At 45.4% G+C, this 21091-nt stretch overlaps 1 protein-coding gene across 9 annotated transcripts; it reads right to left on the bottom strand.

Moving 5' to 3' along the window:
• Positions 1–117: 117 nt before the first annotated feature.
• gdpd2 (glycerophosphodiester phosphodiesterase domain containing 2) lies at positions 118–20781 on the bottom strand. Of its 9 annotated transcripts, XM_054791670.1 has the most exons (17): positions 20700–20781; positions 19356–19555; positions 19034–19256; positions 13961–14064; positions 13699–13792; positions 9162–9221; positions 8989–9087; positions 8818–8911; positions 7140–7285; positions 6828–6910; positions 5233–5392; positions 4952–5158; positions 4733–4881; positions 1333–1480; positions 1172–1254; positions 1059–1084; positions 118–291 (listed from the first exon to the last, which is right to left on the bottom strand). In XM_054791670.1, exons 3-17 carry the CDS (start codon positions 19121–19123, stop codon positions 218–220), a joined length of 1617 nt encoding a protein of 538 aa, XP_054647645.1. In that variant the 5' UTR covers positions 19124–19256; positions 19356–19555; positions 20700–20781; the 3' UTR covers positions 118–217. The 9 variants fall into 9 exon arrangements, with proteins under 9 accessions (XP_054647645.1, XP_054647647.1, XP_054647651.1 ...); XM_054791672.1 differs by lacking the exon at positions 19356–19555 and having other exon boundaries at positions 20700–20765; XM_054791676.1 differs by lacking the exon at positions 19356–19555 and having other exon boundaries at positions 19039–19256; positions 20700–20765.
• Between the last annotated feature and the right edge of the window lie 310 nt (positions 20782–21091).

Raw genomic sequence — 21091 nt, 5'->3', positions numbered from 1 at the left:
GTTTGTGGGAATTTAAGGGGCCTCAAGATCTGATCCTAAATCAGACTCTAAATCATCGCTTGGTCTGGTGTGGTGGTCCTGTCACAGGCGGACCCCGGCGCAGGGAAGCGAGGAAAAGAAGCCAACGACGGAATGCTGTTCAAAAAGGTTTAATTCCAAAAGGATGCAAAAATACAAAGTTCTGACAGTGCATGATATGCTGCTCCGGTGTGCCAAGCTACACAGCCGGTAAGAAGGGGGACAGCTCTTTCTCATTCCAGGAAAACACCTTCTCCTTTTCTTTCCTGGGCACTGTCACACCAAAAACAAAATGATACCAAAACACATTCATAATAATATTTCATCATATTTTCATTTCAACATCATATTTAGTCTGGCAGAACATGATTTAGCAAATTCTTGGACACAGTTTGTAAGTTACTACTTTCATTTGTTCGATTCATTGGAGTTACTTCTATTTATGATCAATATTGGCATGACTTGTTTGTACGAAAATGCAGTCATAAATACTGTAAACATGATAAATAATATAGCAAATATAAACACTTTTGTGCACATTATTATTTCTATTCGTGAAAAAAACCTGTAAAATAAATCCATAAGTTTAAAAAAAAACAATAATCTAAAATGGGAATACGTTCATGATTTATGTCATTTTTGGCATGATAAAAATAATAAAAAGGGGCCAACAGTGTAATGAGAATGTGATCACAGCCTATTGTCATTCATGCTGTTCCTTTTTATGGAAATCAATATTCTTATCAGGTATCAGTCTTGTTATCTGTTAGAGTTTATTTGTATTATTTACGTACGGACATTTAAATGTTCTTGGAAAACAAATATTTAAAAGAAATCCATGATAATAGTACGTTATTTGTGTTATTTAATCATGTAAATGATCTATATTCTAATCAATATGATCAAGGATCAATAAGAGTAGTCATATCAAACGTAACGTATGATAGTAAAAAATGATGATAGTAAAAAAATCGTATCAGCTTTTAAAGCTTTTAAGAAAACAAAATTCAATTCCAATAAAAAAATGTAAACATTCGTACCGTTTCTGGGGCAGCAAGGACGTTTCCTGTGCGGGACAACACAACGCAGTCAGTCGCCATTTCAAAACCTTTTCTTTCCTCCTCATGCACGTGGCTTCCAAATACGGGCTTACCGCTGGAGAAAGTAGAACGCCATCATCATCAGAACCGAAAGCACATCCAGCGTGGTCCATAGGGGGGTGTACATCCTGTGGGGCTGAAACACACGAGCGGTCCAGCCTCCGTGTGTTATCGTGTACGTGCCCACCCTCAATTTCCCCAAATCCTGACTCACCATGACCCAGTTGGGACGCTCCATGTCCCTCAGCAGGTGGCAGGCGTTGGTGGTGACGGAGCTGACCCCCGCGCACCACAAGAGCGAGAAGAGCCACGAGTCGTTGACCATCCACACGTTCACCGTGACGTTTTGGCCGCGCAGGTCCCTGCCGGACACACAAGGCAAAAACGCTGGAAGACTCTCATTTTCAGCTGGGATGTCCTTTAGAGTAGCCATACTGGCACTGGTTTAGTAACCCTCTAACCCCAAACCCTAACCCTCTAACCCCAATCCTAACCCTCTAACCCCAAACCCTAACCCTCTAACCCCCAACCCTAACCCTCTAACCCCAAACCCTAACCCTCTAACCCCCAACCTGAACCCTCTAACCCCCAACCCGAACCGTCTAACCCCAATCCTAACCCTCTAACCCCCAACCTGAACCCTGTAACCCTGTTATAGACTACCTCACCAACAGACCACAGTATGTGAGGCTCCGTCACTGTGTGTCTGACATGGTACTCTGCAGCACAGGTGCCCCTCAGGGTACGGTGCTCTCCCCTTTCCTCTTCACCCTCTACACCTTGGACTTCACACACAACTCCACACAGTGTCACATCCAGAAGTTCTCCGATGACACAGCCATTCTGGGTTGTGTTTCAGAGGGGAATGATCTGGAATACAGGACGGTCATCAGGGACTTTGTCAGCTGGAGTGAACTTAACCAGCTGCAACTCAACACCAGCAAGACAAAGGAGATGATCATTAACTTCCAGAGGAAAACATCTCACTTCACACCGGTGAACATCCAGGGAGCGGACATAGAGTTGGTAGACAGCTACAAATTCCTGGGTGTTCACCTTAACAACAAACTGGACTGGTCCGTCAACACCCACGCCCTCTACAAGAAGGGCCAGAGTCGCCTCCACCTGCTGAGGAGACTGAGGTCCTTTGGTGTGTGCAGGATTCTCTTACGGACCTTCTATGACTCTGTGGTGGCCTCAGCCATCTTCTATGCTGTGGGCTGCTGGAGAGGGGGCAGCACGGACAGGGACAGGAGCAGGATCAATAGGCTGATCAGGAGAGCGAGCTCTGTCCTGGACGGTTCTCTGGACTCCGTGGAGGAAGTGGGGGAGAGAAGGATGTTGGCTAAGCTGACATCCATCATGGACAACACCTCTCACCCGCTACATGACACTGTGGGTTCCCTTAGCAGCTCCTTCAGCAGCAGACTGTTACACCCACGGTGTAAGAAGGAGAGGTTCCGCAGGTCCTTCATACCGACCGCTGTCAGGCTCTACAACACCTGCACCACCTGAACCATGTTGTAGTCACTATGTATTCTTTACTTGTGTATCTTGCTTGCTGCTGTAACAAGTGAATTTCCCCACTGTGGGATAAATAAAGTACAAATACAATACAATACAATACAATAACCCCCAATCTTAACCGTCTAACCCCAATCCTAACCCTCTAACCCCAAACTCTAACCCTCTAACCCCCAACCTGAACCCTCTAACCCCCAACCCTAACCCTCTAACCTCCAACCCTAACCCCCTAACCCCAATCCTAACTCTCTAACCCCCAACCCTAACCCTCCAACCCCCAACCCTAACCCTCTAACCCCAATCCTAACCCTCTAACCCCAAACCCTAACCCTCTAACCCCCAACCTGAACCCTCTAACCCCCAACCCTAACCCTCTAACCTCCAACCCTAACCCCCTAACCCCAATCCTAACTCTCTAACCCCCAACCCTAACCCTCCAACCCCCAACCCTAACCCTCTAACCCCAATCCTAACCCTCTAACCCCAAACCCTAACACTCTAACCCCCAACCTGAACCCTCTAACCCCCTAACCTGAACCTTCTAACCCCCAACCCTAACCGTCTAACCCCAATCCTAACCCTCTAACCCCAAACCCTAACCCTCTAACCCCCAACCTGAACCCTCTAACCCCAATCCTAACCCTCTAACCTCCAACCCTAACCCCCTAACCCCAATCCTACCCCTCTAACCCCAAACCCTAACCCTCTAACCCCCAACCTGAACCCTCTAACCCCCAACCCTAACCCCCTAACCCCAATCGTAACCCTCTAACCCCAAACCCTAACCCTCTAACCCCCAACCTGAACCCTCTAACCCAAACCCTAACCCTCTAACCCCCAACCCTAACCCTCTAACCCCAAACCCTATCCCTCTAACCCCCAACCTGAACCCTCTAACCCCCAACCCTAACCCTCTAACCCCAATCCTCACCCACTAACCCCAATCCTAACCCTCTAACCCCAAACCCTAACCTTCTAACCCCAATCCTAACCCTCTAACCCCAACCCTAACCCTCTAACCCCAAACCCTAACACTCTAACCCCCAACCTGAACCCTCTAACCCCCTAACCTGAACCTTCTAACCCCCAACCCTAACCGTCTAACCCCAATCCTAACCCTCTAACCCCAAACCCTAACCCTCTAACCCCCAACCTGAACCCTCTAACCCCAATCCTAACCCTCTAACCTCCAACCCTAACCCCCTAACCCCAATCCTACCCCTCTAACCCCAAACCCTAACCCTCTAACCCCCAACCCTAACCCCCTAACCCCAATCGTAACCCTCTAACCCCAAACCCTAACCCTCTAACCCCCAACCTGAACCCTCTAACCCAAACCCTAACCCTCTAACCCCCAACCCTAACCCTCTAACCCCAAACCCTATCCCTCTAACCCCCAACCCTAACCCTCTAACCCCAATCCTCACCCACTAACCCCAATCCTAACCCTCTAACCCCAAACCCTAACCTTCTAACCCCAATCCTAACCCTCTAACCCCAAACCTAACCCTCTAACCCCAACCCTAACCTTCTAACCCCAATCCTAACCCTCTAACCCCAATCCTAACCCTCTAACCCCCAACCCTAACCCTCTAACCCCAATCCTAACCCTCCAACCCCCAACCTGAACCCTCTAACCCCCAACCCTAACCCTCTAACCCCAATCCTAACCCACTAACCCCAAACCCCAACCCTCTAACCCCCAACCTGAACACGCTAACCCCCAACCTGAATCCGCTAACCCCCACTCCTAACCCTCCAACCCCCAACCCTAACCCTCTAACCCACAACCCTAACCCTCTAACCCCAAACCCTAACCCTCTAACCCCAATCCTAACCCTCTAACCCCAAACCCTAACTTTCTAACCCCAACAATTTAGCCTCAGACCCAACCCTCTAGACCTATCCCCAATCCTAACCCCCTAACCCAGACTCTAACCCCAACCCCAAGCCTAACCTCCCAACCCTAAGCCCCCAACCGTGGCCTGTGGCACATTTGAGCCCCTTGTTCATTTTGCTGTAACCACATAAATGAAGATGTCATTGACAAGGGTGACCTGGCCAAGAGGTCAAGGCTGACTCAAATTTACCTTATCTCTGATGCGCTCAGCGTGCTGTACTGCACGTTGAGATGGTCTCCTCCCCCCTTGAACATGTCCTCTTCATTGTCGTAGATCTGGATGAAACCCGGAGCTCTTTTTTTCACGTAGTCTCTCTCTTCAGGAGGAAGCCAGAGGACCTGCAGCACCCACAAGAACGTTCCATGATTATGACATAGCCACTTGAGAAGAACATGAGGCTTCTTCTACCAGGCGGGGGTCCAGCTTAGACATCAGGATGGTGGTGACTGTGTCCACTGTGTGGTTTTCCTGGTTGGGACTGTACAGGTCAAATAAAAGCGAGACGTTGTGGTGCTTGGCAAGGAGAAGAAGCTGGAGTAGAGAAGGTATTGTTTGATTCCTGGCTTCTTCTTTGTCTTTTTCCGAGAGCTGCGACAATGAGCCGAAAGGATCCGTCTGGGAATGGAACATTCCATGTATTTAGCATGGATGCAAACCCTCAAGGGAACACTTAGAATAGCGAGCCTCACCTGCAGGAACCATTCACCTGCGTTCAGACTCTCCAACTCCTTCCACGTCAACTCCGTGCTCAAGTTGAAGTCTCTGCCCGGAAACTTCTCTTCAACATCGGTGGTTCTCCTCAAAAAGCCAGAGTCTTCATCGTGCATCAGGAAAGGAATTCTGTCCTTACTGGTGGAGAAAGGCAGGATAAAGGAGCATATCGTCACCTTACCAAAACTAGAAAAGCACTCGGAGAGCGCTGTAGTTCCCCCCCATATTGTGATTTACAGCACAAATATTAGTCCTACATTTATTTTATCTACATATTTGCATGTAGATGAAAACCATGAAAACATACCATGGAAGGGTTGGAATGACTTCAAGAATGCTAACAATGCTAACACCTACCATAATAGCACTAAGTATTTGTACAAGTGTCTACCTCTGAAAATGCTACAAATTTTAGTATAATTGTTAGCATGCTAACATGCTAACGTTAGCATGCTAACGTCTAGCACAATAGCACTAAGTGTCTGCTTAAATTCATATTCATGAAAATTGAAAAAAATACGAGTATGCTCATGTTAGCATGCTAGCAAAGCTAAAATGATAACATAAGCATGCTGGCACCTAGAATAATAGTGTCTACCTATGAAAATGGTTAAAAATGCTAGTATGCTAATGTTAGCATGCTAGCAATTCTAACATGCTAATGCTATCATGCTAACACCTAGCATGATAGTGGTAAGTGTTTATATATGTGTCTACCCATTAAAATAGCAAAAAAATGCTAGTATGCTAACGTTAGCATGCTAGCACCTAGCATGATAACGCAATGTACCAGGAAGGCTAAATGTCCTGAACAAGTGCTCTGATCATTTTCAGTGGCGTTATATGCACAAATGCCGAAAATGGTCCTATCTTGCAATGTTAAGAGTCCTTTAAGAAATCACTGGATCCAGACGGTGATCCGGATCACCCCCCCAAATTTAATCATTTCTTCCATATCCCATTTCCGACAAATGTCGTCCAAATCCATTCAGAACTTTTCAAGTTATTTTGAACATAAACAGATAAAAATACATAAGTTACTTTTTTACTGTGATGGAGATTTTACCAAAGGTGGCCAAAATCATCAAGAACTGAATTATGCACTAAAATATGCGTTAAAAAAAATACAAAAAAACATCGGCCATTATTAGCAACGTGAAGATAAGAAATAAGAAACAAAAATTAGTTTTTTAAAATTATTTATACATTCATCATTTTAAGGATTTGAAAATAAAAGAATGTAGCTTCACACTTATTTATCAAATTATTAATTAAATTGAATAGGGGTTTTAAAATGAAAGAATATAGCTTCACACTTATTTATACATTTATTAAATTAAAAATACAATATAGCTTCACACTTATTTATACATTATTTAAAAATGGTATCAAATTAGAATACTGCAATCAATAATTGTATGTCTCATATGATTCATAAACATACAATTATTTGAATTGGGGGGTTTTGTATGTTGAAATACAGGGCCACTTCATTTGCGAGTCACGTGATTTGAAAAGCACATCTGGTCTGTGTGTTTTCAGGGGAAGTCGTGTACACGGTGAGCGTACCTACCTGACCTGCACGTCGGTCTCGAATGCCGTCACGCCGCAAGCGATGCTCCTTCGGAAGGACATGATGGTGTTCTCGGGGGCCAGCTGAGCGAGCGCGGTGGAGACAGATGGTGAGACACTCTCGTGCGCTTACGCTTCACCCCAAAAGCTTTGCAAATGCACACGATGCCGACCAGTGTTCAACGCCACTGAGCTCGTCTGTCACGAGCGGCGTGACGTGCGAGGCCGTCTATTCCGCCACAGCGTTTATTTACTGTATGCATTCCATTATCACCTCGCCGAAGAGGTCACGTTCCCGCTGCGCAATGCTCACCATGGGTGCGCCTCTGTGGCCTATAAGCTTTGGCTTTTCGGGCAGGTCGCTGTGGTCTATGAGGCAAGGTGAGCGGATGAGCAAAGGACACAGGAGGATGGCTGCTGACACTGCAGCATAGACTGCTGCAAGCATGAGCCGGGAGCCTGGGGGGGGACAATAAATTCACTGTCTGGGGAGAGAAATAAAAACCACACATGATGCTTGTTTTTTCCACACTATTATTTTTAGGGCTGTCAAATGATTAAAATAGGTTTTCAAATGAATCTTGATTAATTACCATGTGTGAAATGTGTGCTTTTTTACTGACATGACATCATACATGTGCATGAAATTAAATCATGCTAAAAGATAGCACGCATGTCTGAAAATCTAAAACACCGGTCTCTTTGATAGTAGCAAAACATTTGAAACACACCTCAACCGTGCTACTATGAGCCATGAGCGACTGCATTCAAGAACACCACGTAAATGTTAAAGCCGAATGCACTGTTTTGCGTTCCGAGCTTATTTAAATGCAGTAAATTGTACTTCCTTAGTAAGAGTTACGCTAGCCAGTGGTCAGAAAGTCCACCTACTGTTTTTCTTGTTTTTTTCTGTTTATTTAGATCAGTGGTTCTCAACCTGGGTTCAATCGAACCCTAGGGGTTCGGTGAGTCGGTCCCAGGGGTTCGGCGGAGCCTCCACCACGGAGGTAAAGACACACCGGACACATCGTGTCAATTCGTGATGACACGCTCCCGCTTAGCCATCACTAGCTGCAGATATAGGCGAAATGTAGTAAATTGTACTTCCTTAGTAAGAGTTACGCTAGTGAGTGATAAGAATATTCATTTACTGTTTTTCTTTTTCTTTCTGTTTACTTAAACCAAACATTCACGTATAACAAAGACTTTTTGTGGTTTTTGGAGTGTCACTGAAGGCACCTTCTCGTCTCGTGACTATAAGGAAGAAAGGAGTTTGTGTATATATTGCTATTATGAGCCATGACAGCTTGCGTTCAAAGACACCACGGAATTTGTTTTAAGTTGAACGTCACTGTTTTGAGTGTAGATTGGATATTCTGGGATTTCCGAGCATATTTAAATGCTGCAAATAGTACTTCCTTCGTAAGGGTTACGCTAGTGAGCAGGCCTGTCACGATAATCGATAAGGTGATTCATTGAACAATAAAAAAAACAAAGTTGCTGATTTTGCCTGTATGCTTGTTCACGCTGCATGTGTCTGCGCACGTTGGTTCTATAGTGGAATGAACGGAGAGCGTGAACCCTCCTGTCAGCTATTCGGCCTCTTTGTCTGAGTATGTGGAGGCGGGCGCTAACAGCAAGTTAGTTCAAAAGCGAGCAAACCCTAATATGAATGAAGGCACAAATGCCGTGGTTTCTGAGACGAATGCCATGGCCATTTTCCATTTCTGTTGTTATTTTTTCAAGTATTTAAACTTTTTTCTTGTAAAAATTTCCTCTCGTAATGACGACTTTATTCCCATAGTATTTTGACTTTACTCTCACAACATTAGAACTTTTCCGCAAACTCATTTCCCAAAAATTACACGTATTTGTTGTTTTGCTTGCTTGCTTGCTCTCATTCCTCCTGAATTTCCGACATCTCATTACGTGGTGTTCCGACATCTTAGGGATTTTCTTGTGTTCTTTGTTGCATTCAGTAAATAACATACGCTTAGTTTTGGCCCTGTGGAATCCCTGGAAGACGAACGGGCTCAGCAGAACCAAACCTCCGACAGCACCAAAATGCAGGAAAGGAGCAGTAGCCTACCAGAGCGCATGGAAAATCATGTCAAACTCCACTAGATGTTCTTCACTGATGCAAACGAGACACTGGCAGGAACCTGGAGCGAGAGAAGAACGGCCGGCCATTCTCGTTCCCAATGAAGACTTATCCCCAAGATTCCAACGGAGATGAAAAGCAAACCCAAGAAAAGGAAAAACTGGAGGGAAAGACATGGCGACGTGTTTTAAAAAATCAATAAATTTGGATTTTTGGGGGTGGGGGTGAAATTACCTTATGAAGCCGATGTAAATGGAGTGGTTCTTTCAAGGCAACGTGGAACAAGGCACAAAGCTACAAATGAAAGAATAGAATTAGAGATGTGGGGTGAAAAGTGTTTGCCCCCTTCATGATTTCTCATTTTTTGCATGTTTGCCACACTTCAATGTTTCACATCATCAAATGAAAATATTAGTCAATGACAACACAACTCAACACTTTATGCACTTTTTAAATGAAACCTTTAATTATTAAGGGAGGAAACAAATCCAAAGCTCCATGGCCCTGTGTGAAAAAGTCATTTTTTCACACAAATGACAACTTTATTTTATTTATTTATTTTAAATGTCTTTTTTTATTTAATACTTCAACTCTACGCTACTAAAATGGCAGTACTTTTCCTCATAATATTACAATTTTATTCTGGTAAAATTGCAACTTTTTTTCCCGTAATATTTTTACTTCAATCTCATAAAATGCCGACTTTTTTCTCGTTAGAATACAAGTTTTTAATATTTTGACTCCATTCCATTCCATTTTCCTCCGCTTATCCGGGTCCGGGTCACGGGGGCAGCAGTCTCAGTAGGGAAGCCCAGACTTCCCGGTCCCCGACCACCTCCTCCAGCTCCACCGGGAGGACACCAAGGCGTTCCCAGGCCAGCTGGGAGACATAATCCCTCCAGCGTGTCCTAGGTCTTCCCCGGGGCCTTCTCCCGGCTGGGCATGCCCGAAACACCTCACCAGGGAGGCGTCCGGGAGGCATCCGGGCTAGATGCCCGAGCCACCTCAGTTGGCTCCTCTCCATGTGAAGGAGCAGCGGCTCTACTCTGAGCTCCTCCCGGATAACCGAGCTCCTCACCCTGTCTCTTAGGGTGAGTCCCGCTAACCTACAAAGAAAACTCATTTCAGCCGCTCGTATCCGCCATCTTGTTTTTTTGGTCATGACCCAAAGCTCATGACCATAGGTGAGGGTGGGAACATAGATGGGGGGGTAAATTGAGAGCTTTGCCTTCCGGCTCAGCTCTCTCTTCACCACGACGGTCCGGTACAGCGACCGCATTACTGCAGACGCTGCGCCGATCCGCCTATGGACCTCAATATTTTGACTATTGGCGCAAAATTACAGCTTTTTCTTTCCATTTCTGTCATTTCACCTTTCTCTTTCCGTGTGGAAGTGGTACGTTTTTGGCTTCTTAAGTTTAGTAGAAATAAATTCGAGGCTAACTGGTTAGCTCGCTAGGCCCTCTTGAGTCTATGCAGCAATAAAAGTTGTGCAATGTGATGTAAGCAATGACTAATAGGGGAGAAAGGTGACTATAGGGGTGTTATTTCCGGTCTACAGGGCTCTAATAATGTTAAAACTGTGGTGCCAGGAAGAAGGAGTCGTAGGCGGAGTTATTGGAACAGCAACTGGCAACATTTATTTCCCTGCTCCTCTCGAGCTTACAACCTGACAGAGCGAAATGCACATGTCTCCCTACTGCAAAGACAAGGGTCCCTCAACCATAAGGGCCCAGGTGAAACTGCGACTGACATAAAGTTCCTAAGGGTGAATTATGTCCAACATGCGCCACACAAGCCCCCCCAGAATTCACCCATACGCAAAATCAGCATAGGTAGGAGGCACTACCACCCGACCCCGACGCGTACGCCGTGGGGAGGCGGCAGGTGCGGAAGGTCGGGGGGAAGAGACTCGCGGCGGCCCCAAGGCGGAGGGGGAAGGAACCGACGAATCCGTTAACTCCACCCGACGCCGACCAGGGGGACGACCCCGGCGGGGAGGTACTGCAACCTCCGACGGCAGAAAAGGGTCCAAACACGCAGGTTTAACTCTGTCCAGTGAGACAGTTTCCCTCCGGCCCCCAATGTCCAACACTAAACATTTGTCCCTGTGCTCCAGAATCCTATACGGGCCGTCGTAAGGTGGCCGCAAGGGCCCGCGATGCGCATCGTGCCGGAGAAAAACGAATTTCGCCGAACGCAAGGAAGCCGGAACGCACACATCGGGCACGCAGTGCCGCGAGGTCGGGACCGGGGCAAACCTGCCGGCGAACTCCAACAGGTCAGCCCTTTGACTCGCGGCCGACCATGGAACGGTCGCTTCAGACACAAAATCTGCGGGGACACGCAACACCTGGCCGTAAACCAACTCTGCGGAAGACGCCCGCAGATCTTCCTTGGGTGCACACCTGAGACCTAGCAGCACCCATGGAAGCCGATCTACCCAGTCCCCGTCACATAAAGACGCACGAAGTGAAGCTTTCATGGAACGGTGAAAACGTTCGCACAGCCCATTCGCCTGCGGGTGATAAGCGGTGGTGCGGTGCAGTTTAACTCCCAAGCTGCCGGCAACAGCGCCCCAAAGCTCGGACGTAAACTGCACGCCTCTGTCTGACGAAAGGTCAGAAGGTGTTCCAAAACGTGCCACCCACGTACCAATAAACGCCCGCGCTATGTCCGCCGTGGACGTGGACGACAGTGGAACGGCCTCGGGCCAACGTGTGGTCCTATCAACCATAGTGAGCAGATGCGTGAACCCCTGTGACCCGGGCAGCGGCCCAACCAAGTCAATATTGACGTGGTCGAAACGGCGCTCAGGTACCTGAAAGGTTTCGAGGGGCATCTTGATGTGGCACTGCACCTTGGCTCGTTGGCAAGCAACGCAGGAATCGGACCACGCCAGCACGTCCTTCTTGAGACCACGCCACACGAACTTTTGGGACACCAGTCTTGCGGACGGTTTACGACCCGGGTGGGAAAGACCATGTACCGCATCGAACACCTTGCGCCGCCAGCGTGCAGGGACTAAAGGGCGAGCAACACCGGAAGAAACGTCGCACCATAAAACGGCACCCGAGTCGCCAACTGGAACGCGCTGCACGTGAAGGCCAGAGGTTGCAGAACGGAGAGCACGCACGCTGTCATCATGCTCTTGATCCCGTGCCATGGCGGCATAGTCCAAACCAAGCTGGACCGTGCTGGCGATCGCCCTGGACAGACAGTCAGCCTGCTCCCCAGGCGCTGCCGGTATCACGCTCCTCTGCGCGCCGGTGTCGCACAGAAACTTGCGACCGGAGAGAGAATCCACCACAAAAAGCAGCTGGTTGGGAGTGCCCGCCACCCCGGCCACTACAGGGGGCGGGCACCGGCGTTTCCCGCCGCTGAGTAAGTGCATGGCGGCCGGCATGCCCTCGCCTTGGCCCCGAAGCGGGCGTGGTAAAAACACCAGCCTTCTCGATGGTCGCGCTCCCGTCGACTCCCCCGCTGGTCGGCTGATGCGCGCATCTCGCGCGCAGGGGCCAGGTACTCGGAAGGTGCTTTCACCGGCGCCACTTGCTCGTGCGCCGTATGAGGGGTCGCAGTAAAATAGGCTTCTGCCTCCTCTGCGAGAGCGCGCGGGTCCGAGACGTCGGAGTTGCCGAGGGCGGTGCGCACTTGCACGGGGAGTTGTCGCAGGAACAGCTCTCTGAAGAGCGAACCCGGCTCCTCGTCGCCCAAGAGGTTCAGCATATGGTCCATTAGTTGAGTCGGTGAGCGTCCGCCAAGGCCGCTAATGTCCAGTAGCCGACGGGCCCGCTCACGCCGGGACAGGCTGTGCACTCTGAGTAGGTGTCCCTTCAGCGCGCCGAATTTATCCCGGGCCGGCGGCGAGGTGATGAAGCGGACCACCTGGGACGCGGTCCTGCTGTTTAGCGCCGTAACGACATGCCAGAACTTCTTCTCGTCGTCTTCAATGCCGCGAAGACCGAACTGCGCCTCGGCCTGCGCAAACCACGCTTCAGGTGCCGACTCCCAGTACTCTGGCAACTTAAGTGTGGCGTTGTCCGCCATTGTGTTCGCCGTGGTCCCGGAGACTACAGGTCCACTGTCGGGGTCACCAATGTGGTGCCAGGAAGAAGGAGTCGTAGGCGGAGTTATTGGAACAGCAACTGGCAACATTTATTTCCCTGCTCCTCTCGAGCTTACAACCTGACAGAGCGAAATGCACATGTCTCCCTACTGCAAAGACAAGGGTCCCTCAACCATAAGGGCCCAGGTGAAACTGCGACTGACATAAAGTTCCTAAGGGTGAATTATGTCCAACATGCGCCACAAAACCCATATTTACAAATTCATAAACTGGCTTTCTATGCTCTAACTACAAAAATATTCCATTGAATCGTATATCGCGGAAATTCATTTATGGTGGTCAAGTCTGTACAAATAAAAAAAATCACCAAACATCAGTTCAAATTTATTTTCAATTGTGTTTTTTGTTAAATATAAAAAAAGAAAAGAATAATAAGAATCAAATAGTAGATAGTCTTACTGATTTCTAAAACACTGAATGTAACAATATTGAAAAGAACATTGAAATGTGGAGTGCCACAGGGATCAATGCCAGGGCCACTTCCGTTTATCATGCCTTCTGTCTCTCTGTAATATGGCGTTTATGGCAGTTAATGATGCTGATCATGTGCTGTTCTCCATGCCTGTTTTACCATCTACTTGGTTTGCGTCTTTATTTCACTCGCGGAATATGAAGCTAAAAGTACGACGCTCATGTGCTCACCAGCAGCAGCACACAGTAACTGGTTAACGTTGCAGACGTGATGATCAGCACGATGAACCAGTTGACCCAATGCTTCAGTTTCATGAAGCCTTTCCTGCTCGTGGAACAACACAACAGCCAAGAAAAAAGATTGGATGAGAGCAAACTTTGTCTTTGTTAAACTTTGTTAAATTATATTTTTGGAATACTGTATGCTGCAGGCCAATAAAAAACAGCTCAGGCCTCACTTTGGACACCCCCAGATTAGCGTGTGTGTGTTTACCAGTTGACATCCTCTCGGTCGTTAGACATGACCAGACAAATGTACATCCAGGAGATGGAGAGGAGGGTGATGAGGGTGACCACAGACAGCCAACAGCATGCACACTCAAATGGGGGAACAAAACAAGTTATTATTTGTCAAAAAATATGCATATTTAAGTCAATGTTACATATTTTTGCCTAAATTTTCAAGGCAAAATTAACTAAAATACAAATACAATAATTCCTCCTTTATCATGGTTCATTGGTTCCATGGATCCATCCATCCATTTTCTATGCCGCTTCTCCTCATTAGGGTCACGGGGGCATGCTGGAGCCTATCCCAGCTGACTTTGGGCAACAGGCAGGGCACACCCTGGACTAGTTGCCAGCCAATCGCAGTCCATGGATTCTGTCTTTATAAATGCAATATTTCCATATTTATGGCATAGAAAATATGTCTTATTTTCTCTTATTATTACTACTATATTCGGTAATAGGAGTGTAAAGGTAACTATAGGGGTGTTATTTATTTATTTTTTTTTAATTTCATGTTTAGAGGGCTCTAATAATGTTAAAAAGCGTATGCAGACAGTGGTAAACAGGGTTTCTATGTCTTATATGTATTTTCTCTTACTATGTCTACTTCATTGGGTAATAGGAGTGTAAAAGTGACTCCTGGCGTATTTAGACGGTGGTAAACAGGGTTTCTATGGATTCTATGGAATCCTATTGACTTACCACGGTGGGGTCTGGAACCAATGAACCGCCATACAGGAGAGCCTATTGTGCCGTTTATACAAGCTCTGCACTGACTGTAAATGGCTATTAACGTTGGAAGGGTATAATTAAACAGCAGGTTGCAACAAGTTTCCTTTCTTTTGCAACTTGTTTCTAGCATCTTGCACTGCAAAACATATCTGTGCTATCAACTAAGACGATCTGACATGGATTTCTGTATTTGCAGTGAATATGATGATGTTTGAACTCCACAGCCTGGTGTAAAAAGGCGTTTTTCTCAGCAGTTGTTCGGCAAACAACACTCACTCAGTTTGACATCTTGGAATGTTAATCTGCGATTAAAGGGATTGGGATTTTGCAGTGGAAATACACATTAATTCCTCATTTTAGCTTGAAGCAACACTACAGTATACACCTAGTGTAATGGTAACGGTTTCATTTTATTTGAACATGCATACAAGTTGCTGTGGAATACATCACATAATACAAGTCACAGTTCCACATGTCCAAAAGGAGTAGGAAGAAGCAAAGCTTATTAATCCTGTATTTCATATATGATTTGTTTAATACATAGAAAAGTGATGAGGTAATGTAACAATATGGTAATACAATTGTCAAGGTTTTTTAACAATCATAATAAATAGTATGCATTTATAATAATCAATATAATAATAAATAATAAATGCAATTACCGTAAACATAAGATAACAAGTTCAAGAATCTTCTTCCTTGAATCTTCTTCAGCTGCTTGTGTTGTTTCTTGAAATGGCTCATGTTGGTGCTTGGCTTGAGTTCTGTAATTTAATTCCACATACTGAAAAGCTGTGGGTTTTTAGCGTTGTTCTCGCGGATAAGTGTTCTAAGTTGAGTTTTTCCGTGAAATCATATTTCTCCTCTCTTGTAGAAAAGTATTGTATGACATTTTTGGGTAGCAGGTTAGTGATTGCTTTATGCTTCATTTTAGCTGTTTGAAAATGTACTAAATCAGCAAATGTTAATATTTTTGATTTTAGAAATCAAGGATTTTTGTGTTCTCTATACGTTTCTATAATTATCTATTCTGTTTATAGTTATTACCCCATATCTCCACACAATAAGTTACATATGGTCATACCAGAGAGTAGTGAAGAGTGTGGCGTGATTTTTGGTCAAGGACAAATTATGCTTTATTCAATATTGAGGTATTTCTCGCCACCTTATGTTGTATATTTTATAGTTTATAGTTAAGTTGTATATTTCCAGCAAATTTTTTCACCTAGTATGATCCCCAAAAAATGTATTTTCATTCACCCTTTCAATGTCCACTCGGTCTATTTGTGTTTGGTCGTACGTGTCCTTTCTGCTATTGCCAAATAGCATTATTTTAGTTTACTTAAGTTCAAGGATAATCTATTTTTATCAAACCATCTTTTTAATATGGCCATTTCATCTGTGACTTTTTAAATTCACTTTTGTGTGCTTTCCCCAGAGCAAAAAGCAGTAGTATCATCAGCAAATAATACCAACATTAAGTCTTTCGTCACTTTACAGATATAATTAATGTACAAGTTGAACAGTTTTGGTCCCAATATTGACCCCTTGGGTACTCCGCATGTATTATTTCAACTTGCAGATGTGTATTCTGCACACTTTCTGTGGTCTATAGCGTTGGTCATTTCCTCCGTGATTTCCATCAGTGGCGTGGAGATTGAAATGTTAGCTTTGTATCCATATTGGCTACTTGCGAGTAATTCATTCTTATTAATACATTTGTCCAACCTGTTATTGAATAGCTTCTCGATTATTTTAGAAAATTGTGGTAATGAGGAAACTGCTCGGTAGTTTGTAAATTGATGTTTGTTTCCATTTTTTTAAAATTGTAACTACTTGAGCTGTTTTCCTTTGGTTGGTAAATGTACCAGTCTGGAATGATAACCAATAGTACTGATGTAAGTCATGGCCTCTACGATCTCCTTAATAACCCTTTTTATTGTTTCCATTTCCATTCCATTACAATCAGTTGATGTTTTTGCTTCACAATGATTGACAATGTCAGTGATTTCCTTTTTTGTCACATCAGTGGGGAACATGGAATTAGGATTCCCGTCTATTGTTTCATTCCTTTGAATAAAACAATGAGAAAAAAGATTTGTGTCCGGATCGATGTCTTTTTCCAAATCCGATTGTTTGTGGTCTGTGAAACAAACTGTGTCCAATTGTGTTGTACTGACTTTGTTATCAAAGTCATTGGTGAATATGTCACCCATAAGGGTGGCACAGTGGTCCGTTATTCTGCTTGCTCTGGTGATTTTAGGATATAGACTCCAAGTGTACTGTACATGGTGTCCATGAAGTCATCTGTTACCTTGGTCTTGTGTGGATTCAGAAGTCCCCACGTACAAAGATTATTTTTTGACTGATGTCTGTGAAGGTTGTTTTAATCCAATCCTCAAAACATTTCAATGCTTGACTTTCTATATAAACAGCTTATTAACACATTTCGGCTTTTTTCTTGAGAGATTTTCATCGTTATACATTCTACAGTAAGATGTTATCAGTAGTGAATGACATATTCTTTGCCATTTTGTAGCGCAGATGTTTGTCCACGTACACAGCCAGGCCTCCTCCACTTGTGGTATTCCTGTGGAACGCAGGTCATTTCATCACCTTGGTGGGCATTAATCCAAGTTTCAGAGATTGAGATTACTTTGAAGGGTTCATTGAATTGATTCAAATATCGTCTGATGTTGTTATAATTTGCATACGTGCTTCTGCTGTTTATGTGGATAATTGACAACTTATTGCCGATGTTAAGGTTGTTGTTGTGTTGCTCCTCTATGCACTAACAGCAGTCATTTTGGAAATGACAACCTACAGGATCTACAGGTATGTCTTTTTCCAAATCCAGTTGTTTGTGGTCTGTGAAACAAACGGTGTCCAATTGTAGATCTTCTTGTGGCATCCTGATGACGTTGTGAGTTATTTTCCTTTCCGTGTTGTCGTGTTGATCTGCTCTTGAGTATTTATCCTGATCCTTCATGTCTTTGACAACAAGCACTCTGGCCTTTGATCCTCCATTTAACTTGATGAAAATGTTGCAGTTGGCACTCCAAGTACCTTGGATTCTTCTCTGCTTCCTCAGATTGCGTGCTTTCTTGGCGATTTCAGTGTTGCGTTTTGTCAGATGCTCATTCATGTAGACACTTGTACCTTTTCAGCTTCTTTCAGACTCAGGAGGTTGGGGTCCTTTGGGGTGCACGGGGCACCCCTGAAGACCTTTTATGACTCTGTGATGGCCTCTGCCGTCTTCTATGGTGTGGTCTGCTGGGGGAGAAGCATCACAGCAGCTGACAGGAAGAGGCTGGACAAGCTGATTAAGAAGTGTCCTCTGGTGGTGGAGGTGGGCAAGTGGAGGATGACAGCCACGGTGTCCTCCATGATGAGCAAAGACTCCTACCCCCTCCAACACACAGTCGCTGCACTAATGGATCTCCATTAGTGACAGGTTGATATATCCAGTGTGAAGGAGAGGTATCACAGGTGTTTCCTTCCTGCAACTGTCAGACTCCATAATATAAACTGCTCCAATAATCCTGTGCAAAAACCATGCAATAAAGCTGTGGCTGATCAACATGTACATAGCTGTAAATGTTGTGTGTGTGTGTGTGTGTGTGTGTGTGTGTGTGTGTGTGTGTGTGTGTGTGTATACAAGTGTGTAGAACTTCTTGATTTGTATTGCCTTGATTTTGCACTTTCTATGCTCTTGTGTGCTTTTGCTGCTGTGAACGTGGAATTTCCCCTTGTGGGACTAAAAGGCATATCTTAACTTATCTTATCAGACTGTTTAACTGCTCACTGCCGCAGGTGTAAATGCCGTGACATGTGTAAATTCATCTTGGATGACTCCACTCTATAATCGCCCCGAGCTGCACGAGCTTTGGTATTGTTGCTGTTGCTAAGCAACACTTTGTTACGTCAGTTAGCGTTAGCTTGCCTTACAACAGCCTTCGGTGTGTATTATTCGTTGTTACAGCGAGTTTTTGTGTCTCATCAGTCGGATTTGAAGCCGGAGATATCGCTTCAAGAAGACTCAAATATATTTTAGGACTCCGGCTTCATGAACAGACGCAGTTCAAGCCGCGGCTAGCCAGCTAGCCTGCCTTTTAACGGCTGTCGGCACTTTTGGTGAGTTCGATCCTCTCGCTAGTCCGAATTGAAGGCAAGGATGTCAGCACACTCTTCTCCAAAAAGTTAAAAACTCCGGTAGCAAAAAGTAAGCTCTTACAGTCAACGCCCTTTCCAATCAACAGCGAACCGTGAAGTGAACATATGTAATTGCAAATACACAAAAAGTAAGGATAAAAGCCATCTTTACTTTACTTTCCTCGCCTTTCCTCAAGCGTTTCCAGCGGCAGCTGTACAAGCCTCTGCTGCAAGCTCTGCAACAAGCGGTGTAGACCGACATCTCTTCTTCTCTTCATTCACAGTGGAACAAGTGCACGACTCAACCTGACACGACGAAGGATGGCGAGGGAGGCAGAAAGCACGGTCACTGGGTACCCAGAGGGGGGGACCGAGGCCCCATTCACGGCCTCAGCCTATGGAAAGAAAGCAAGAGAGAGTGAGCGTTTGTGTGAGGTATTAAGACAATAAGCCCGTCAATAGAGCCTAGAGCTGTAGCCACTGGCTGAACTCACAATAGGAGCTCCACGGGCGCTTTGAGAGTGATGTCACGCTGTTGTGGCAGCAGCACAAAGGGACGGTAGCGGACGTTGGCCCGCACAGCCACCGTGCCTTCACCGGGACGACAGCGGGGGGTGACGGGAGAATTCCAAACAAAACGACGAGGCTATTTGATGAGGGAAAACAACAAGGGCGGATCGGGTGTGTGCTGTTTCTGTGAGACCAGAAGACAATAAACCACACAGCAACATCTGAGGATGCTTGTTTGCTTCACTTCAGGGTTCCATTGTGGCAAAAGTTAAAAGTTTGTTTGGACTGTTTGTTTGCGTGGATTCGCTAATTCAACCGTCCAATCAGCATGTATCTGCTCATGTTGGAACAAAAACAAACTTTCCTTAGATTAGATTGTTTTTAATCCAAAAGTAACCTACGCCTGCGAATATTCTCATTCATGCAGGTGACTCTATTGCAGGGCATTCAATCGATGCTCACTGGACTGTTCAGGATGTTTTAGTAGACGTTTGACCTCTAATCCGAGCAGGCTTCATCGGTTCATGCACCAGTCAGACTAGATAGGACAGCTCTAGTCTAGAGATCATCAGTTCATGCTCAGACTAGATAGGACAGGTCTAGTCTAGATCATTAGTTCATGCTCCAAGACCAGGTGGGACACACACCAGTCAAACTAGATAGGACAGCTCCTGTCTTTAGACTCTAGAAACTAGACACTGTAGACTCATTCATCAGTTCATGCTCCCAGACGAGGTGGGACACACACAAGTCAAACTAGATAGGACGGCTCTAGTCTAGAGATAATGAGTTGATGCTCAAATACTAGATAGGACAGCTCTAGTCTAGTGTTCATAAGTTCATGCTCAAAGACTAGGCGGGACACACACAGACTAGGTAAGACAGCTCTAGTCTAGAGATCATTACATGCTCCAAGACTAGGTGGGACACACCAGTCAGACAAAATAGGACAGCTCTAGACTCTAGAGACTCTAGTCAAGTCAAAGAGGGGACGCTTTGTTGCCTTTGCCATCAAGAGATGATGACAGTGTGAATACCTGACACTAAATCCACATTTTTACCAACATTTAAAGGCTGTGTGTGTAAACTTTTGATGAACAGCCTATTTCACTTGAATGCTTCTTTCGAACCTCCTGAAGATCCAACGGTGCAAAATGTTCAACTGGTTTTAACATTTTGATGAGGAGTGTATTAGACTGTACGGCATGTTTGCCTCTCTTCTCTCTCTTCCAATGCAAATACATGAATGTGCAAACTAAACAATAGAATTTGCTTCATTAAAGAGTGGGAGATGATTTTCATTGTTTTCCAATTGAAAGCGTACTCACCCTGCGTGCACTGGTATGTGACATGAAGATGCAACTCTTCTCACTTGCATCCCATCCCCTTCTGCATGCACCCGTCAGCTGAATGTTAAGTTAAGTCTCTCTCTCTCTGAATGGGTGCAGGATGGAAGGGTGTAACCCAAGCTGGGAAGAGGGAGGTCCTGAGGTAGACTTGTCTTGGCCCATGCTTCAAAGTTTAGAACGCACACACGTAGCAGGAAAGGCGTATTTTAAGGAGGTCTGTCGTTGCTGTAAGGGTGATCTATCCGTTTTCTACACTTATATTGTATAGAAACATGCCTTTCATACCTTTTGGAGTCATTAATCTATATTCAAGCGCTTATCAATGAGAATTTTGAAGTTTTACACAGCAGCTTGCATGGTGAAACGCTGCA

The sequence above is a fragment of the Dunckerocampus dactyliophorus genome, chromosome 11 (assembly GCF_027744805.1).
Source record: "Dunckerocampus dactyliophorus isolate RoL2022-P2 chromosome 11, RoL_Ddac_1.1, whole genome shotgun sequence".
Lineage (NCBI taxonomy): Eukaryota > Metazoa > Chordata > Actinopteri > Syngnathiformes > Syngnathidae > Dunckerocampus > Dunckerocampus dactyliophorus.
The sequence above is the reverse complement of the archived record's forward strand: the minus strand, read 5'-3'. Positions and strand labels throughout refer to the sequence as shown.